The 20,748-nt window shown below is 47.9% G+C and overlaps 1 protein-coding gene across 5 annotated transcripts in view; it reads left to right on the top strand.

Moving 5' to 3' along the window:
* Positions 1–19,074, top strand: part of Eif4e2 (eukaryotic translation initiation factor 4E family member 2) — a 30,536-nt gene extending 11,462 nt beyond the window's left edge. For 3 of the 5 annotated variants that reach the window (XM_052750504.1, XM_052750506.1, XM_052750505.1), the window contains 4 exons: positions 2,573–2,677; positions 4,473–4,625; positions 4,723–4,859; positions 6,408–6,670. In XM_052750504.1, coding sequence (XP_052606464.1) covers positions 2,573–2,677; positions 4,473–4,625; positions 4,723–4,859; positions 6,408–6,480 — 468 coding nt within the window. In that variant the 3' untranslated portion in view covers positions 6,481–6,670. Of the gene's footprint in view, positions 1–2,572; positions 2,678–4,472; positions 4,626–4,722; positions 4,860–6,407; positions 6,671–10,914; positions 10,994–16,621 lie in introns of those variants that run through there. The other 2 variants (XM_052750507.1, XM_052750508.1) reach the window with 2 other exon arrangements.
* Positions 19,075–20,748: the final 1,674 nt, after the last annotated feature.

The raw sequence follows: 20,748 nt of genomic DNA, 5'->3' as shown, positions 1-20,748 counted from the left end.
CAGAAGTTCCACTTCAAGCCAAAATTACTGTTCGCTGACTCAGAACAGAGGCTCAGAAGGACCTCTAAGAGCCGTTACAGCTCCTTTTCTCATACACTGGAGAAGGTGGAATCCATCCAGCACAGGGCCAGAGGCCAGCACAGGGTGTGATTTTGTTTATTTTGAGACAGGGTCTTGCTAGACCTTAGTCTGGCTTGGAACTTGTGAATCTCTTGCCTGAGCACCTTCCTGAGAAATGCCACCGGTAAACCACATTCTCAGCACTAGACTTCTGCTCTCGCAGAGGACTCGAGTTCAGTTCCCAGCACCCATGTCAGGTAGCTCACAACTTCCTGTAATGCCAGCTTGCAGGAATCCCACACCTTCTGGCCTTGCGGACATGGGCACAAGTGCACGGACACACAGATACACACACATCATTAAAAATAAATCCTGTGTAAAATAAGACATCTTTCAAAGTGTAGATCCCCTGATCTGAAGTTACAGGAAATTGTAGACAGCTTGATGTGAGTGCTGGGAATTGAATTTGGCTCCTTAGGAAGAGCAGTGTGTACTTTTAACCACTGAGATCTTTCTCCATCCCCTTAATGCCATTTCTTAAACTGTTTATTTTATCTCTCTTGTGGCTTGGATACAGATTTGTATATTTTGCCTGTAAGATCTGGAGACCTAACCATCAAATGATTCTTTCCTAAGGAATTAATATATTTTGTCCTCACTATACCCCTCTATTCCTAGTTCATCATAAGCCTTGGTTCTCATGAGCTTAGTTTTCTCAATTGTTAGGGTGGGTAAAAGTTTAGATTACTACTCACTGTATATGTATGACCACTTAATATTCCAAATGACTGTATGTACAGATAGGCCTAGCAGTTGCAGAGTCGAGGTACTGCATTAAAATCCTGTAGATGGCATTAGTTTCTGACTTTGAAAGTTTTAGGACATTTCACATGTTCTGTTCTGGAGGGCAGCTGGAGAGAACAACTATTTCATGTGATAGGAGGTCAGTTTCTCTTGCTGTCTAGATTTAACAGGGGCCTGAGTCTCTGCCAGTATTTGTGTCTTGCTACACAGTCTTGTTGAGAGTGGTATTGACCGTTACCAGTAGTTCCATGTCTCCACTTCCTAAAGTACCTCTTTACTGCTAGTGCCCACAGGTGTCCTCTGTAGATCACAGGGGACCAGAATGATGATGGTGAGCTTGGGGTTTGTTGTTCTGTTCATAGTGTGTGTACACCTGCTAAGTGTCTACAGCAGAGGGCATCAGACCCCTGGTGGTGTGTTTATAGGCAGTTGTGAGCCACTCAGTATGGGTGCTAGGAGCTGAACTCAGGTCCTTTGGGAAGAGAAGCGAGTCCTCTTAACCACCGAGTGTCTGGGTTTCCAGCCCTTTGTTAGTTGTTTTTGAAGCAGCGTCTCACCGTGTAGCTCTGTCTGAGTGATCCCAATCCCCTAGTTCCTGAATACTGGAATTATAAGTGTATAAACACATTGGGAAAAAAATAGAAATCTTGTTTTCTTCAGAAATTTAAGGTAAATCAAGGAGAAACATAATTTTTCCAGCTGAGAGGAGGGCTAGAAACCCTAGCCCTAGGCCAGCCTGGGCTACAGTGAGAGAGCCTATTTGAATAAAAAGAAAAAAGTTAGATTTGGCTGTATGAGTATATGCAGGCGCAGTCCTGTGGTGTCTGATATACCTCAGACAGAAGGGTTTCAGTTGTGCATAAAGCTGATGCTGGTGGGAGGAGATGTATGTCACAGGCCACAGTGACTTTCACCTCTTCAAAGAAGGAATTAAACCTATGTGGGAGGTGAGGACTGAGACCTCTGGCTACTTTGGAGAGCAGATGTGTTTTCTCTTTTCTTTCTTGCTTTTTTTTTTTTTTTTAATGTAAGCCCTACCAGGAGATGTATGTCGGTGTGGCTTGAAAAGTTGATGCTGTTACCACATGATGGGAGGAGATGTATGTTGGTGTGGCTTGCTTTGCCACCTTAAAGCTGCTGGCTTTAAGGTGTTTTTGTTTGTTTGTTTGGGGTTTTTTTTTAAGATTTTAGTTTCATTTTATCTGTATTATTAGTGTTTGGCTGAATGTATATCTGTACACCACGTGTGTACAGTGCCCAGAGAAGTCTGAAGAGGGTATTGGATCCCCTGGGACGTGAATCAGAGGTGGTTGTGAGCTGCCATGTGAGTGCTAGGAATTGAATCTAGGTCCTCTGGAAGGTCAGCCAGTGTACTTGACCCTGAGCCAGCCCTTCAGCCCCAGAGTTTATCCTTGTAGTTCAAGTGCTGTATGTTGTATTTTTGTTTTGTTTTTCCCTTGGATTAAACGGTATTAGCCAGACATAGTAGTGCATACTTATATAAGAAACCTTTCTCCAACCAAATAAAATATATGATAGAATTTTTTCTAATATGCTCTTCTTTCTACCTTGCTCCAAATGAAATGTGTCTCCTCAAGAAGATAACCGAAGCAGGGCGCCTCCCGTGTCTTTGTTCTCAGTAACACAGTAAACGTGTACATTCAAAGAAGAGATAAAGTTCTTGTACTCTTGGCTCTTATTTCTGCAGGTGGAGCAGTTCTGGAAGTTTTACAGCCACATGGTACGTCCTGGGGACCTGACAGGCCACAGTGACTTTCATCTCTTCAAAGAAGGAATTAAACCTATGTGGGAGGTGAGGACTGAGGCCTCTGGCTTTTGAGAGCAGATGTGTTTCTCTTTTCTTTTTTTCTTTTTTTTTAACGTAAGTCCTACCAGGATTAAAACAGTTGTGAAGTTTTCTCTCAAAGCTGTAGTACTATTGATATGTCTTGGGAGTCTGTACCCCCAGGGAATTGTGGGTCATGGCTGCAGGGTGGCTTTAAAGATGGTGCTGTTTTAGTTAATGCTGTGTTGCTGTAAGAGACATCATGACCAAAGCAACATGAGACAAAACATTTATCTGGGGCTGGCTTACGGTTTCAGAGATTTAGTCCATTATCATGGTGGGGAGCGTGATGGCATGCAGGAGGTGCTGGAGCAGTAGCTAAGTATCCTGATCCATAGGCAGAGAGAGAGAGAGAGACTCTGGGCTTGGCATGGGCTTTTGAAACCCCAACACCCCACCAACCCCCGCACTTACACAACACACTTACTCTAACAAAGCCACACCTCTTTTTTTTTTTTCAAACAATTTTATTTATTAATTATGTATACAGTGCTCTGTCTGCGTGTATGCCTGCAGGCCAGAAGAGGGCACCAGATCTCATTACAGATGGTTGTGAGCCAACATGTGGTTGCTGGGAATTGAACTCAGGACCTTTGGAAGAACAGCCAGTGCTCTTAAACTCTGAGCCATCTCTCCAGCCCAAGCCACACCTCTTAATCCTTCTAATCCTTTCAAGTAGTGCCCCGCCCTGGTGCCTATGAATCAGATCTGTGAGCCTATGGGGGGGGGCATTCTTATTCAGACCATTGTAGGTGCTGTCCTTAAATAGTGTTATTACAGGGTAGAAAGCTTTTTAAATGTCCTGTTCCCATAGAACTCATGTGTGTGTGTATGTGGACATGTAATGCATTTGCTTAGCAGATAGAGGGTTAAAGAGATAGGAAAAAACTGAAGAGTAACAGAAAATCCAGCTGTGAGCTCTGATTTCTTTGCAGAGCTGTTACTTAATTGCACTTTTGTGCACCACATGCTCCAGTGCCAGAGCATTTTTCTAGGGGAAAAAGGTTGTGGAAGATGTCAAACCCTTCACTTCGATACAGTCAGCCCTTCTTGTTCACATATCCCTGACTGCAGCCCCGTTCCTCCCAGTGCTCTCCACATCCTTCACCTGCTTCACATGGGAAGTGTTTCCTCTGAGGGTTCTAGCCATATGCTCTCTCACCGTCTTAGGTTACAGTAGCACTGTTTCAGTAGTGCTCAGTAGACTGGGTGACTGTGGTTAATTGGTTGTCTGTCTCCTCTACTAAATTGTTAAGATCCCAGCTTCTGTCTGTTTACTTGGTACTTGGTGACAGTCAGCTTTTAGCACATGGTGACTGTGGTCTGTGTTTGAAATGTGACATTATTTTACTTTGATTCCTAAAATAGTTCAAAAGAATCCAAAAGTGGATTCTTTTGCTGGGCGGTGGCGGTGCACGCCTTTAATCCCAGCACTTGGGAGGCAGAGACAGGTGGATCTCTGTGAGTTTGAGGCCAGCCTGGTCTACAGAGAGAGCTCCACAGGACAGGCACCAAAACTACACAGAGAAACCCTGTCTCAGAAAAAAAAAAAGAGGATTCTTTTTAAAACATCTATTTATTTTAAAAAAAATGATGTAGATCAAGGACAAGGATGCCTGCCTTTTTTTGTCCTATTTCTTCTCTCAGTAACATTGAAATAACGTTGAGTTGGAAAGTGACCAGACTTCCCTGGTCTTGAGAGGTGCTTGGCATGCGAAGCTGACGCTGTGGACCGGTGTTGATGCTTTCTGTCTTCCTGTAGGATGATGCAAATAAAAATGGTGGCAAGTGGATCATTCGACTGCGGAAGGGCTTAGCGTCCCGCTGCTGGGAGAATCTCATCCTGGCCATGTTGGGGGAGCAGTTCATGGTTGGGGAGGAGATCTGCGGGGCTGTGGTCTCTGTGCGCTTTCAGGTAAGTCAGCCCAGGCCAGTGTTCTTTCTTGTGTTGCTGCTGCTTCTCTGATGGCTGCTTCTGGCTGGTTTGATCATTCATTCTGTTCCTCCCTTAGGAGGACATTATTTCTATATGGAATAAGACTGCCAGCGACCAAGCAACCACAGCCCGAATCCGGGATACTCTTCGGCGTGTGCTTAACCTACCTCCCAACACCATTATGGAATACAAAACTCACACCGACAGCATCAAGTACGTGTTGGGGGGCTTGGGGGGGACAGGTCCCTGAGCTTAGCAGAAGTAGCTCCATAGTTGGGCCCAGGCGCATGTGGTCATAGGTGACTTTGAGTTGTGGAGTAGGGAAATAGCAGCCCCTCCAGGGTTTGGCCACTTGCTGAAGTTCTTGTTAGTGAGGCTCCAAGGGCTGCTGTGAGGTGTTGGGAGCAGAGAGCCCTTCTGTAGAAACCAGTTTTCCTGCCTGGGCTGGCTTCATTTTCCAGGCTGCCTTGTCTTTCCTGTGCTAACCACCATTTTACAGTGAAAGACCAAGCTCTTTCAGAGGCTGTTGTTCCATCCGACAATTTCACTGAATGACGAACTCCTCTTCCCGCCCACCCTGACCCCACCTTTGCATGTCTGTTGAGCCTGTTAGCTTTAGCCTGTGTTCTTTGTCTTGGGAGACTGACTTCTTCTCAGGGATGGTGACTCCACTGTCTTTGGTAGAGTTGAAGTCTAGAGGAAGCAGGGTGGATTGTGAGAGAGGAGGAGAGGGAAGTAGAGTCACGGAAAAAGAAAACAGTGCTGTCCACATTGAGAGTCACTGGTGAGGGCTTGCTCCTTCAGGGACAGGGACAGATGAGCTCAGGTCATTATGAGTAGGTTGTAGGAGTGGCTGCCAGATTGTCTCAGAGGTGGATGGAAAGCCAGCCAGCAAGGAGTCAGGTCTCTTTCTTTATTGTCTCCTGTGGCCCTGAGTCAGTCTGTGCCTTTGGCAAGTCTCTACAACTCTGCTTCTGGTTCTCCAGCTGTAAGACAGGAGTACAGGAGTAAATAGTAAGGTTGTGGTAAGGCTGGCTTCCTCTTTGTAGCTGAGGGTCCTCCGAGCAAGAAAGCTCTTACAGGACCAAGTAGTTTGGCTGTCATCGTTAGTACAATGTTATCCTCTTGCCATTCCTAGTGAAGACCAATAGTGAGCAGCCAGTAGTTGTGTTCATCAACAGGCAGACCATGTGAGACTTTCCCCATGCATTCACATACGATGTTGTGGGTGGAGTTTGCTTATACCAGCTAGGTGCCAGTTTTCACCTGGGAGTATTGCCATGGGAGTTGGTCTGCTATCAGATGGCTGGCTCTGACTCACTGGAACCACCGGTACTCATTTGCCATCCATGGCCCTGGTTGCTTGGCTCAGCAATCCTATATCAGCGCTATTTTTCTTAGAGTAGGACTGTCCTATGCTCTGCTACGGGATAGAGGTAGTGTCTACCCTCCTGCTAGGTTTAGTCCAAGCTCCAGAGGTCTGCATCTCTCCCTAGGATTCTTGTTTGCTAGGTTCCCATTTCACCTGGTTAGGAAAGGGGAAAGGTAGGTTCCGTGAACTCCCCACTGTCCTCCCTTTCTGATACCTGGAGGTGGTTCATCTTGACTTGTAAAATCCCATGAACAAGTCCTTCCAGGACCTAGGAGCCTCTGGGACTCCTGCCCTGCAGCTGGAACACCCTCCTCAAGACCCAGATGCCACTTTCCCTGCTCCCCACTCTTTTTCCTCTCCCAATGAGCTACCTTTTGCACTTCCACTAGAATGCCAGGCAGGCTGGGCCCCCAAAGGCTCCTTTTTCAAAACCTCTGGAAGCCGCGATTGAATGTGCCATGACCCTCTCCCTCTCTGGATGGCACCATCATTGAAGCTGGCGTCATCGGAGTCTCTTGTTCTGTTGGCGTGCCACCTGGAAGACCCTTCTGTCCTGGACAAGAGGAACGGAAGAGCGTGTTATGCTTTGAGAACAGGCTGACAGCAGCAGCTACACCAGCAGCTGAGATCACAAATAAATGGTGCTAAACCAGCTTGTCTCATGCTCTTGCTCTTTATGGTGCATCAAGATGTGGCCTTTGGATTGACTGTCACCATTGGCAAAGGATGGCTCACAGACTTCTCCACGCAGGGCCATTCAGGGAATGCAGCTTCATATCCACATGCCTATTGCGTAGTCATATGGTACCTTGTTCCTGGACTCTTGCAGTCTGGCATAATGAGGTGACATCTAGCTCTCAAGCCCTACTGCCTGGTGCTCAAGTGTACTAGTTTCCATCCAGTTAGACCGACGGCTAGCCCAGAGTGGCAGCTGAGTTCAGGTCCAGCTTGAAAGTCTCTTACGGTTGGAAAGGGGGTGTTCTTGGCTTTTCTTTGCTAACTTCCAGTTGCCTTTAGTTCATAGAAATCTCTTGCTTGGAGCTAAAGCCCTGCTTCTGTCTGTCTGTGGCCGTACCTACATACTTTTTTGCTTTGTGCTAATGGGGTGTTCTCTCTGGTGCCAAAGCTGCTTGGCAGCCTCCTCCCTTTCCTTGCAGAGTAGATTGTCTTCCTCTTTGGTAGTCTTGCTTGGTGAGAGCCCTTCCTTCCTCCCAGCCCAGGGTTACTGTACCAGGTCTAGGGTGAGAGGTGCCTTCATCTTGGGGGAATTCACCCCTGGGGTAATCTGAATGTACACTGACCTTGTGAGTACTATGGCTTTGCTTATGTGTGTGTGCAGCTTGGCTTTCAGGCCCTTAACCTGCATGGAGAGTTTCAGCAAGCTTTGTTAGCCACCCCCAAAACTAAAAATTAAAAAGCGTTTTTGTAAACTCTGGGTTGCTTGAGTGGGAAGTAACCACGAGATTGAGTTCCAGAGTGCCGTGTCCAATCTGGCAGCAGCACACGCCTTAATACCAGCTGGCTGACTTAACCCTAGTCTTTATGTGGCCCAGGAGTCCACAGAACACACAGTGAGACCTTATGCTCCATGTTCTGGGAGTGTTGATGCCAGTGCTGCTTTATCACACTCTCCAAACTGGCTGAAGTGTCTAGAGGAAGATTTGCTGGAATGCAGAAAGCCTGTTGTCTGTTGACACTTGTCAAACGTTGGCTTTCTTGGGCCTTCTGCCCTGTCTTTCGCTGTGAGGTGTGTGTGCATTTTAGCGGCGCCAGCAAATAAACTTGATGCCACTTTCCAGAGTTAGAGTCTGTCAGCAAGACTGAGCTGAGAGCCCTTCAGATCCCGGCACATGGGAGATGTCGGCATGGCTTGGTCTGTTCTTGTGGCTTTTGGTTGAGCCAGTGAACAGCATCTACTGAGACTTGAGGAAGCCAGCAGTAATGGTTGTCTCCCAAGTGCTCTGGAGATGAGGGCTGCTAATTGAGTTAGAGGCATGTTTCCTGCAGCATCCCTGGGTGAACCCGGAAGTAGTCATTGCCCCACAGACAGGCTACTTTGCCTGGTCCTTGTGCTGCTGACTTCCTAGGAAAGCTTACTCACTTGTGTTTGTGTCTGGTCACAGCTCTGGAACTGACCATGTAGGCCACACTGGCCCCCAACTTCACATCAGACAGAGTGCTGAGATTAGAGGTGTGTGCCACCATGCCCAGCTCATGCCCAGCTTGTGGCTCCTCTTAATGAAGCAGATTTGAGTTTTCACAGGTTTAGGTCCTTACATTAAATGGCTCACTGCATCCTCTTCACAGACAATTCTAGGGCCACCAGGGTACTGCTGTCACAGAGGTAGTTAACACAGCACTGTCTTATGAGAAAATTGCTCTTTGGAGTTGCCTCACTGATTCCTTGTGCATCTGGTCTGGAATAACAAAAGGACCCTCTTCCCATAATAGAGCACAGTGCTGCAGAAGACTGGTGGGGTTTCTCTGCAGAGTAAGGGAGAAGGAGAGAGACAGGCCAAATGTGGAGACTTCCTTCACCTCATCTGTTATTGTATTTCAGCAGTGAACTTGAATGTGCCCATGAGGGCCAGCCCACTCACTCTGTTCTAGTCCGGTCATAAGCAGGGATACTGGGCCGCTTTAGCTTAATAGCTGCCTAACCTTGCATTGTACACTGTACCCACATTAGCAGGTGACTAAACCCCTGTTTAGGTGTTGAGGGCTGGCTGAGAACAAGGCACTGATGCCTGTAGACTTTGGGCAGGGGTAGGGAAGCATGGAATTTACACATAAATGAGGGTCCCCTGTTCTGAGAATTGGCTTTCTGGTAAGTGAGATGGGATTAGTTGACCTTAGAGGGGTCTCTGTTGCTGTCACTGGGATCTGCTCAGAATTCTCAGTAGGCTATATTAATCTCTGATTTGTTTGTTTTTAGATGCTCAAAACATAAGTACAACTTCTTTAAAAAATAAAGTTTTGATGTTACCTAGTGTACTTGGGATGCCAGGGGAAGGGAAAGTAACTAGAAATTCACACCTGGTTGGCCTTTGAGAATAGGAGTGAGTACACCAAATTCTGTGGCCAAATGCTGGGTTTCCCCTGAATCCATTCAAGGAAGTATCCAAACCCAGAATGTTCATGTCTGAGCTTAGGGACTAGGGAGGTCAGTTTGTTCTGGAATGGACTAGAAGGATCTATGGAGCCCGTGGTTTTTCCAGATCTACACCAGTGGGCTGTCGTTAGGCAGGTATAGTAGGGAAAGGCCCTTCTGGAGACAAAAGAATAAATGAGATGACCTTCCACCCTGCTGTGTGATTCCTTGTTGACCTCTAAGTTACCTCAAGTAGAGAAGTTCCCAGGTCATTGTCGAAGAGTGAAGAGTGAAGCTGTCCCCAGCATCCCTTAGGAACGTAGTACAACTCGTCACTCCAGAAAGCTTGGGAGCTAACAAATTCTGGCGGACTTAAACAATCTTGGATTTTTCTTTGGAGTAAGTTGGCATAAAGTAGTAGCTCTGATAATATTCTGGGGAAAATACAAATTTTGCAGAGGGAAAATATTGCTTAAACTGGGATAGACATTACCTCGTCCTTAGTTAATAATTTTACTTTATTTTTGAGATACAGTCTCACAATGTAGCCCTGGCCATCCTGGAATTTACTATGTAGACCAGGCTGGCCGCAGACTCACAAGAGATCCACCTTCCTCTGTTTCCCAAGTACTAAGATTAAAGGTGTGTCCTACCTTGTCCGGTTCCCTGTTGCTTTTTTTTTTTTTTTTTTTTTTTAAGGGAAAACTGCCTGTTGTGCCTGGTAATATATTTTAGTACTTACAATACTGAATGTGTAGTGAGAGGCGGGATGTATTGTCACTCACTGCTGTGACACCTTAAACCAGAAAAGAGTAATTGCCTGGCCTGGGTGGTACAAGCCTTTAATCCCAGCATTGGGGAGGCAGAGGAGGTAGATCTCTTGAGTTTGAGGCCAGTCTGGTCTACATTAGTCAATTCTAGGCTGGCATTAAGTTTGATATATAGTGCCTAGGACAATCATTGCTTTCAAACTGAAAAGTGGGTAGGACAAAAATGTGAGAGAAGTTGGCATGGCGAGAGATTCCAGAACACTTGGGGGTTCTGATCTCCTTTTTTCGTGCAGCAGCCACTGGCAGCCTGTGTGTGGAGCACTGGCTGTGCTGTGGGCTATGAGTGTGCGTCCTCCCATCACTCACACTTCTAATTCCTTCCTAATCACATTTCTAAATTATGTTCATCAAAATTGTGCTAACCGGCATGAAGTTGTAATAAACTCTGTTAGCTGGAGATGATAGCTGCCATGACCCACACATCTTAAATCTAAAGATAGGACTTTCATGGGTGTTTTCAGGAGCAGATAGAATCTGACGGATTTAGCATCTCATGGTGGAAGGGGGAAGTAGAGGACATGGCATAACTGGGTTGCATCTTTAGCCATAGTGCTGGTGGGTCCTTGGCTTTACCCAGGGTCAGGCCCAGTGAAGCAGTGTGCTTTCCACTACCTGTTCCCTGGACCCAGTGCAGCAAAGGCAAGAACTTTGCTGAAGCAAGATGGAAGTGTTTGTGGGCGTGGCTGAGCTTCAACTCTGACCTCAGTGGCCTCCCTTTACCCCTGTTGAAGGACACTGGCAAGTCCTCAAGGAAGTAGTGAAGGCTAGACTTCTTACGTAGTGCAAGCTGAAAATGCCAGCTACCTGCCCGTCTAAGAAGAAAGCCTGCTGGGAACTTTACCACTCATACCCAGCTCCCTGTGTCTCCAGTCAGCATGGAGGGCATCGAAGTGGGAGGTGGGGTGATGGTGTCTGCTCTCTGTTCAAAGCATTTGATCTGAATGTACTGTTGTTTTTTTGTCTCTGGTTTACCAGGGCCTGGGAGGAGTTTCATGGCCTGGTGAACAGCAGCGGCCGCTGATCGGACGCTCCCCCTCTGTCTCTCACACTCAGGGTAGGGCTTGTCTACCTTCTCTGTAACCCCATGACATACCTCAGCCATAGGAGCCGTCTCCCCAAGGGGATGCCCTCCTCCCATTTGCCTTCAGCTTGCCTCTGCCAGCATTACGCCTCAGGGAAACAAAGAGTTCCAAACTGCCTCCCTGGATCCCAGGTCTCAGGGTGAAGCCTGTATAGGTCACCAGCCCTCTGCTTCTGCTCTCCCATTTGGTGCTGTGCACCAACAGATCTGAGATCTCTTTAGATGCTGACATTTCTTGATAGTAAATATGCACTGTATCTTCCTGTTTTGTTCAGATATGGCCCTTTTAAGCCATCTGCCAATGTCCTGTGACCAAAGGACAATTTCATAGACCCTGGTATGGGTTAGGTGAGGGCTATGTCTCTCGTTTGCTGCTGTTGCCTATCAGTTGTGAGGAAACAATATTGTAAATTTGGTTTCCACAATGCAAGTCAAGAGACCATGGTGACATGACAGATGAGCCCCAAAGCAGGGAAGGCTGGGCCAGCTCCAGCATCTACCTCATCAGGAGAGTGTCCAGGCCATGGCTGTCTCTAACAGAGGGAAACTGGGTAAGTTTAGCTGAAAGAAGAGGAATATTTTCCTCAATGAGAGCCTTCTCTTAGACGTCAGGCACCATGAGCCTCTGCAGTAGCTGCTTCAGGAGCGCGCGCACACACACACACACACACACACACACACACACACACACACACACACACACACACACACACACACACACACACGCGCGCGCCCCCAAGAAGGAAATGAAGGTTTTCCAAAAAAGGAGACTATCACTCTCAGATGAGCTAAAAGGAATAGAAGCAGGTGACTGCAAGTCTGGGTGCTGTGTGGTCCAGTGTGATCTAGGGTGACCAGTTACAGGGTTCCTGAAAGTGGATGGTGTGCCCAACTCCCTTTTTTGTTTTTTAAATAGGTGGATAGGGTGTGTGTGTGTATACACACAGCACCTTGGCTGTCTGCCTTAACTTCTACCTTGTCTGAGGCAGGGTCTCTTTGTTACTCACTGCCGCATACCTAAGTCAGCTGGTCCAGAGCTTGCAGAGATTACACTGACTCTGCCTTCCTTTTAGGAGCGTGGCAGTTAGACTTGCAGCATCCTGCTGGGCCTTTGAGGGTTCTGGGAAGTTCGACCCAAGTTCTCAGTCTTGCACAGCAAGCGCTTTGCCCACTAAGCTGCCTCCTCAGCTCGTGTTTTTGTTTTTGTTTTGAGGCAGAGTTCATGTAGCACAGGCTGGCCTCGAACTCATTGTATAGTGAGATAACCCTAAACCCCTGATCCTCCTGTCTCCACTTCCTGAGGGGTTGGATTATAGGCATAAGCCACCACACTGAGCTCCCTCTCCCCACCCCAATTTTTTTTTTTTTTTTTTTTTTGGTTTTTTGAGACAGGGTTTCTCTGTGTAGCTTTGCGCCTTTCCTAGGACTCACTTGGTAGCCCAGGCTGGCCTCGAACTCACAGAGATCCGCCTGGCTCTGCCTCCCGAGTGCTGGGATTGAAGGCGTGCGCCACCACCGCCCGGCTTCCCCACCCCAATTTTAATAGTTCAGTTTTGTTACAAATTAAGTTTTGGCCAGGCATAGTGATTCACACCTATACTCTCAGCAATGAGAAAGCTGAGGCAGGGGGATTGCTAAGAGTTTGAGATGGTGAGTTACAGGCCTACCTGGGTTATGTTGCAATCTTGTGTGTCCTTCCCCTGCCTCCGCCCCCCCCCCAAAAAAAATCTTTAAACTAGAAACTTTAAATGGCTTCTTCCTTAGCAGACTCTAAATTCTTCCAAGTAGAATACCTTTGACTGGTTTGGAGAAGTCATACCCTTGAATAATTGCCTCTGTCTATTCTCTCTGTAGCTCCTTCATGTCTTTTTATGTACTTGATGGCTTAGGTGGCATGGGGTTAGGAGTCTGTGAGGAACATTCCGATTTAAATCCAAAAAGCCCATTGCAGTGCCTTAACAAGCTTGAAAAGACCTCATATTCCACTTCTGCTTATTGGATCTTCTTTCTCACTGAGAGGTGTTCTAAGATGTAGACACCTGCCACATGACATCTTAGCCTCCTGTTCCTTTCTTGCTTTGCTGTTTCCCTACACAAATGGATCATAATCTGTAAAGAAAATTGATAGAAAAACTGATGTTTAGATATTTTTAGCTGGGTAGAGTGGCACACTCCTATAGTCCTATCATGGCAGAGGCAGGAGGATTACCGAAAAGGTCAGAGTGAGCCACATGGTATAGCCCTTGCCCCACTCACCCACATACCCCTAGCACTGGAAGGCAGAAAGAAGCAAGGGCCTCAGGAGTTCAGGGTCGTTTTCCTTGCAGAGCAAGCTCATAACCAAGCTGGGCTCCATGAAACCCTGTCTCAAAACAGAACCATACATGCATATATCTTAACCTTGTAATATTTTTCCCAGATCACTTGCTATTTTATGTGTTTACACATCCTAAGACTATTTCCTCTAGCTTTCATTATGGAGCCATGGCTCTTAATAAAAGTATACTGAGTTGATGAGAGGACCCTGGTTACCTGATCACTGGGCTAGCATGGACAGAATAAGGGTGTGTTGTTGGCTAGGGCAGCTGTCATGGTTGTTTAGTAAAACGTGAGATTAAAGTTCACTCCCATTGAACCTCAAAAGATTTTACAGCTTGAATCTTCAGGGAGGGAAGAAGAAGGCAAAACCACCCACCAGAGTAGCCCACAGATAGCCATGGGTGAGGCAGGTGTACTCAGGGTAGAAGATCCAAGCCACCAGAGACTTGGGTGGGCCCGGCATTCAGCTGAGGACCCAGAGTCACTTTGGTGCTACCACTGGACAAAGGTACAGAGATAGACACTCAGAGGAAGGCATCCTTCTGGGGAACTGCTGTGTCCCTCTGTCCAAGGGAGTTAACCCCTGCTTTAACCCATTGTTCCCAAAGTTACAACTTGAGTTAAAAAGTGACTGTTTTAAAGCAAAGAAAATGAGAAAGTCATTTGAGAATATTTGGACAATAGTTTTCCCCAAGGTAGCTGGGAATGTGAGCTTAGGAACCAGTTTGGATGGGGATCTCTGGAGTTTCTGAGATCTCCAGAGAACATAACTTAAGAGTTCTAAGGATTCCTCTGACTTCCTCTAGGGCTATGGGCCTGGGAACTTGGGTGTCCTATGTGCTCAGATGGACCCTGAGCATGACCTGTGCACCGCCGCATCATCACCAGGGGCTAGGTGCTAGTGTTTGGTTGTTGTTTGGGTGATTGGTTGGTTTGATTTGTTGGGTTTTGGTCGTGGTTTGTTTTAAAAGAACAGAAGCACAAATAGGTGTGATGGCACTCACCTATAATCTTAGCACTCAGGGACTGAGGCAGGAGGATCACAAGTTTAAGGCCAGCCAGGTCTATAGCAAGTTCCAGTTGAGCAAGTATCCCATAGAGAGACGCTGCCCCCACAGCAGACAGGACAAGTGCAGGGAGCCAGCCTCTCCAGCCTCGCCAGCCTCTGCCACTTGCTGTCCTCTGTCTGTTCCCGTCACCTACGTCCTTGTGCTGTAGCTCGAACCTCACTGAATGTAGTTCTTAGTCTAGGGAAACACGCTCGGACTACAAGTTGCCACTAATGTTCTCTTCTTGCTTGCCGCCGCCGCCGCCGCCACCACCACCGCCGCCACCACCACCACCGTCCACCTGCTTCAGCCTGCCTTGGCAGAGCCTGCCACCTGCCTTCAGTACTCCTTGTTTCCTGTCAGTCCGGAAGGAGGCTCCTGGGTTCTGGCTCTTCTGATCCTCTTCCGTTTCCATCCTGCAAATGGACCTTTGCAGGGTCAGGCTGCTTAGGTTTCTTACTAGAAAGAGCCCTGATGGGGGTACCTAGAGTAACACCTGAGTGCTGAAGGAGAGTGGGGCAGGGCTCTGCAGTGGCCTGCACAGAGTGAGGGCCAATTCTGGCCCAACCCCAGCACCCCAGATCAGTATTTAGCTGAGCTCTTCTTTCTGCCCGCGTAGCTGTGCTGGATCCAGAAACTCATCTACCCACTTCCTTACCCAGGAGACAGACTTCTGCCTCTTCTGAGTTGGAAGGTCCTGTCACCACCCTGCCTTCTGTTCATCCTTCTCATGAGAGCAGACTTGTTTCTCTCCAGCCTTATCTGGGCACAGAGGTGGCACTGAGAGGGACGAAATGGGGCAGAGCAAATTTGCTGTGGTCACTTCAGCAGGTGGCGTGTGTGGAAGAGGTGTCGTCTGAAGTGCAGACTCAATGACAGAGCACACCAGCTGAGAGTTCAGAAAGAACCCTCAGGCATCACTTCCCCCTGCTTTCCTCTGCGGTCCAACCAAGACTCCTTAGCATCTTTTGCTGCCTCTTGTGACAGCTCAGAGGACTCTGCCCTTTTGAATGGTTTGTGTTCAGCTCCTTAGATGAAAACAGTTGATAAATGAGCCACAGGGTCCCATGTGTCAGCTAGAGAACGGCGGCGGTGGACTTTGGAAATCATGTCAGTTTCTCCCCAGTTCCTCCAGAGCAGTTGGTGTTTGCTCTTGGTCACTCTCGGCTTGCTTCCAGTAGCCAGTAGCAGGAGGGACCTGTCATGTGGCTGCCTGAGCATACTCCCCCTTCATCGATTACTTACGCTGGACCAGCTGTCATAGCCTAGTTCAATGTAGCAATGTTAAGAAAGATCAGTTAAATGCTACAGCGACCCTTTAAATGGAAGAGTTGACTTCAGAAGTCTAAGTCATGAGAGTTTGTTTCAGAGTTTCTGGGTTTTCAGAGTTTCTGATGCATTTAAACCCAAAACCCTGGGCTAGGGCAGCAGCTGATTGGACCTTAAAGTCCCTGCCAGAAAAAAACCATGGGATTTTGAGATTCAGGTGATGTGAGCTGTTGAGCTGTGGCTGGATTTCTAGTGTGAGACGAGAACGGTGGTCAGGACTGCCTGCACCCAGTAGAAGGCACGTAAGACACACGCTGGGGCCACATTCCATGCTCCTCTTTCAGGAAAAGCTTTTCTGCTGGTAGCAGGGTACACCTCTGAAGATGCTATTCTGTTTTAAACTGAGCTGTGGTGGCTGGGGTTGGATTGATTTATTGCATGGTCTGCTTGTGTCTTCCACCTCCCTGTCTCACCTGCCCACTTGCCATTGGGTCCCTGTGGTCCTACCTTAGGTGACTTGGTGTGTCTCAGAGTTTCTTAAAGTGATACATGCAGGCAAATGGGTCTGTGTGGAGCCTTTTTTCTCTCCCACCTCCATCAAAGGCAGCTTCTGTGTACCCGCTGCTGTGTAGCAGAGACGTCGGTTGATCTTAGAGATGTTTCTGTACTAGCAGAAAGCCTCTCCCTTTTTCTCTTTAAAGCTGTAGTATCCCATTGTGAGCCTTTGCATGCATTAATATTTCGCCTGCATTGGAGGAGTTACTAACCTTTTGCCTTTCCAAGCGACAGACTGGAAGTTTTTGTGGGGACTTGGAAGGCAGGCTGCCATTTGACTTTAGACTGGCAGGGAAGGGCTGGGTGTGGAGAGTTGGAGAGCTGGTCAAGTCCTCCCCCATGTGTGTGTGTTTATATCTAGATGGTCCACATATTGAATACTCTTATTTTCTCCCATTTTCTCTTTCAGGGACAATTCAAGCTTTCGAAATACAAAAATCACATTGTGAAAGTGCACAAGCTGGCAATAATCCTTTTCTGTTTGTGTGTTTGTCTGAAATGGATGCGAGGCTCAGGCAGTCCTTCTGTCTGCTCACTGAAGGGGTGTACCTGAGCCATGTGCTCCCCTTCTGCACTCGTTCCTGGAAGACGGACTCTGCTAGACACCTTCCAGCACTGCTGACTTTATAAAGCAGGAAACCTGGGGAAACTGACTTTGTAATAGACAGACACTCTAATGGGTTCTGGGCAGGAGTGCAGCTGTTTCTTTGTTGTGTGCTATCCAGATGCCTCTTGGCATCCTGCTGTACTCTCCTGCTGTGCAAAGGACTTGATTACCGACCACATGTATGTGCCCCGTGCTGGGTCCGAGCTGAGCGTTATCAGTATTATGAATGCTTGCACATCCAGGAGCAGCCTCTGCTTAGAGTTGAAGAGAACCGAATGCCTCTTCCAGCTCTGCTGTTAAGTTATTGTGTGTTCCTCTCCCCCAAGCTCACCACTCTGAACATGTTAGGATGTGATGACAGTCTAGGATTCTGTGTCCTTTGCGCCTTACACCTCCAGTTCCCTCCAGTGGGACTCTCCTTCTTAGGCACTGCAGCACTTAAATCGTGATCCTGGGCAGCACTGGTTCTGCTGGTAAAACCTAAGGTATCGCCCTGTAAGAGAAGCTGGAGAAGAGTGCAGTTCAGTCAGAAGCTAGATTATAATGCAGATCCCACGTGTGGGGTTAGAACTGAGGGCAGTGACTGAAACCAGCCACATATGAGTGGGACTTACGTGCTGAGCATGGTCTGTGGGGCTTGCATGTCCCTCATGGAGGAGGAATGACAGCTGGTTAGTGCCACATTAACACTCTGTGTAGATCCTACAGTGCTGAAACAGACATCTGGAAAAATGGCAGCCTTGCTGGATGGTTTATTTGATGGCTGTGTCTGTCTGCTGTGGTTGGAAAAGACTTTTGGTCCTCGTTGCCTGGATGTAAACAGATTGTCCAGATTCCTGATGCTCAGAAGGCTCCTGCAGGCATGTCCTCATCAGAGAAGCTGGGTGATCTGACTCTGGGAGCCTGAGGCCAGAGAGTTCAGAAGAGCACCCAAGATCAAGGAAGAAATGGGCAGCTACAGCAGCTTCAAGTAGCTCTGTGTACTGGGCGCTTGTGAGCCGAGATGGCAGTACCTTAAATTAAGGCCTCTCTTTAAAGCATATCCCTGAAGCCTCGGGTCCTCAGCCATGGGTCTCAGGACTTCGGAATTTAACTGCATCTCCTTGAATCCATGATACTCTCTTCCAGCTTTCCAGCTCCTGAGCCCCCTTGAGTCACTGCTGTCTGGGGTGCCTTTTCCTGAAAGAGCAGAGTGCAGGGCCCAAGAGGGGAGGTCTTTCCACTGTGGGTGAAGCCATCTGAGAACGATGTCCAGCAGCGATTGAAACTCCAGGAATCTGAAGAATGCCTTCTGGGGTAGTTGTGAAGGGCTCAGGCAAAACCCGACCATCATTGGCTGCCAAGGAGGCAAAGGCTGCCTCTGGAGGCTTGACCAAGGCAGGGGCCTCACATTTGCCTATGCTCAGGCCACCTCAAAAATCCCAAAGAGCAGACATTTGGACTTGCCTTCCTTTGGGCATCTCTCTCTCTGTGTGTGTGTGTGTGTGTGTGTGTGTGTGTGTGTAAGTAAGTAAGTAAGTAAGGCCTGTGTCAGGCCTAGTGGTTAGATGTTTTGTTTTGCCTTTTTTTTTTTTTTTTAAACTCATTTGTTCAAGTATTTGAATCTCCTGTTTTCTAGAGCTGCTCATCGTTTCCCATCTTCTTGGTCAGTACAGTATTTGACAGTTGGGTTTTTCCTCCCATCCGAAGTGTGCCGGCCCTGCTCCCATTAGAGTGAGGGGTTCTCACTGTCAGGCAGCATCTCCACCCCAGTGTTCTTCTGGTGCTCTGCCTAACAGCTAGAAGGGGAAATTGAATGGTGGGTTTACCCAAGCCACCCATTCTTTGTAAACTGGCTGGAGAAGTCTCGCCATTTATTTTGACTCCATGGGACTCTGGTAGGCTGAGATACCACATGGTTGTGGTTACGGTATCATCAGTTTTCAAAACAGGTAGAGGTCCCCAGAGCCAGTGTGACCAGCATGATAGTTGCTGCTAGGGAAGGGAGAGTCGTGTTCAGGTTGTTCTCCCTTCTGCCTTCTTGGCCCCACTCCTCTCAACGAGAGCCTTTCTCTTCGTCCTTTTGTTCATGTGTCTGTATTTCCCTGTGACACTGGCAGTGGCAATACTTCATCCAGGGAAAAGCTTGTCAGTGCTCCAAGAATGAATTTCCAAGTATCTGCTGGAGGGGACGGAGCAGGGCTGTGCCAGATGATGTAGTGTTGCACTTTGAGAGGATTGTCTACTGCAGTAATAAATGGAAAGGATCAGCAAGAGCAGCCTGTGGACCTGTTCATACAAGGGAAGTGGGGACTTGGGCGGGTGGTCTCCGTTTGCGCTGCGTTCCAGAGCGTTGTGGGGTGGTGTGGATGGTGCAGACACAGATGTAGAATGAAAACAGTCATCAGTTCCATGTAGCCTAGGCTGGTCTCAAACTCAGACCATAGTAGAGGTTAACTTTGAACTTCTGAGTCTCCTGCCTCTATCTTCCAAATGCTGACATTCCTGGTCAGTTTATGTAGTGCTGGGGATCAAACCCAAGGCTTCATGCATGCTAGTCAGGTACTCCAACTAAGCCACATCTCCAGCCCTCTGATTGCTGTAATTCATTTTTACATTTTTGTTACTGTTTTGTTGGACAGGATCTCACCATGTTGACTAGGTTGACCCTGAATTTACACGAACCTCATATCTCTGGTTCTTAAGTGCTGGGATTGAAGGTGTGTCCAGCGTCAACTTACATATTTAACAACCAAAGAATGCTGTTAGTTATCCTCAACTGAGAGTACTGACTGTTGAAGTGAAGAACCTGGGAGATGATAGAACCCAATGCTAAACCCATAGATGTGGGGTTGTTCATAAGTGGAAGCTGCAGGGCAGCATTTCAGCTGAACTGCACGGGGCTGTTGAGTCCTTCAGAAGAAGGTCTAAGTCCTCCTGAGGCCCCTGCACTTGGCCTGGAGGAGGGACCAGTGCCAGAGCAAGAATTATAAATGCCCATGCAGCTGCTCATGGAAACAGCTTTGTCAGGAAGCAGCACCCTACAGGGAGGGGGCTTTAGGCTTTAATGAACCTTCCTGAGCATTTGAGCTGTCAAAACAAAGAGGCTGGCTGGGCCTGAGGAACAGCAGAGGATGGATCACCTATTGGGGATTTGCCAAGGCGATCCCAAGGGGTAGTTGTAAGGGTAGATAAGATGGCCAGATGGTTTTGGGTTTTTTTTTGTTTGTTTTGTTTTGTTTTTCAAGACAGGGTTTCTCTGTAGCCCTGTCCTGGAACTCAGAGATTCACCTGTCTGCCTCCTGAGTGCTGGGTGCTGGGAATAAAGGCGGGCGCCACCACCACCCAGCTGACCGGATGGCTTTTGAAGCTTCATTCGGCTATGGTATTTGAGAGTTCTAGAGCCTTGGAAGTTCGATGGTATCAGACAAATGGTGTCAGCTAGTGAATTAGGCCCCAACAACCAAGCAGCTTGCCAGTTTGGGCTAATAATATACTAAATTTTCAGTTCTTGGTCTCCTGGGAAAGTTGTGCAGTGTGTTTATAAAGGAATGGCTCTGTCGCTAGCTTTTCCTAACTCCCTTTGCCAGGAAGAGGTAAAAAGGGGTGGGGTGTGACTCCTGTAAGCCCAGCAGGAAGTCTCAAAGGCACAGGACAACTGGCAGCAGCATCAGATCTCAGGAGCACCAGCACCTGTCACACACCCCCACGCTTCCTCCCTGGCAGCCCTGGCCTAGGGTCATGTTCAGGGCCCACTCCGGCTGTCCAGGGCTCACGTTCACTGCCCACTCTGGCTGCCCACAGGACTGCCCTTCTCTGCAAGTTTCCCTGATCACCAGACTGGCGCAGGCCCCAAATGTCACTCTTCTCCCCCACAAGGTCTGTCTCCCTCTCTAAACGGCTTTCCAGGTTGTTTGAGATGGGGTCTTGCTGTGTAACCCAGGCTGACC

This window comes from Peromyscus californicus, unplaced genomic scaffold (genome assembly GCF_007827085.1).
Source record: "Peromyscus californicus insignis strain IS unplaced genomic scaffold, ASM782708v3 Scaffold_21__1_contigs__length_65335640, whole genome shotgun sequence".
In the NCBI taxonomy this organism is placed as follows: Eukaryota; Metazoa; Chordata; class Mammalia; order Rodentia; family Cricetidae; genus Peromyscus; species Peromyscus californicus.
Note: the sequence above shows the minus strand (reverse complement) of the source record. Positions and strands in the feature narration are given on the sequence as shown.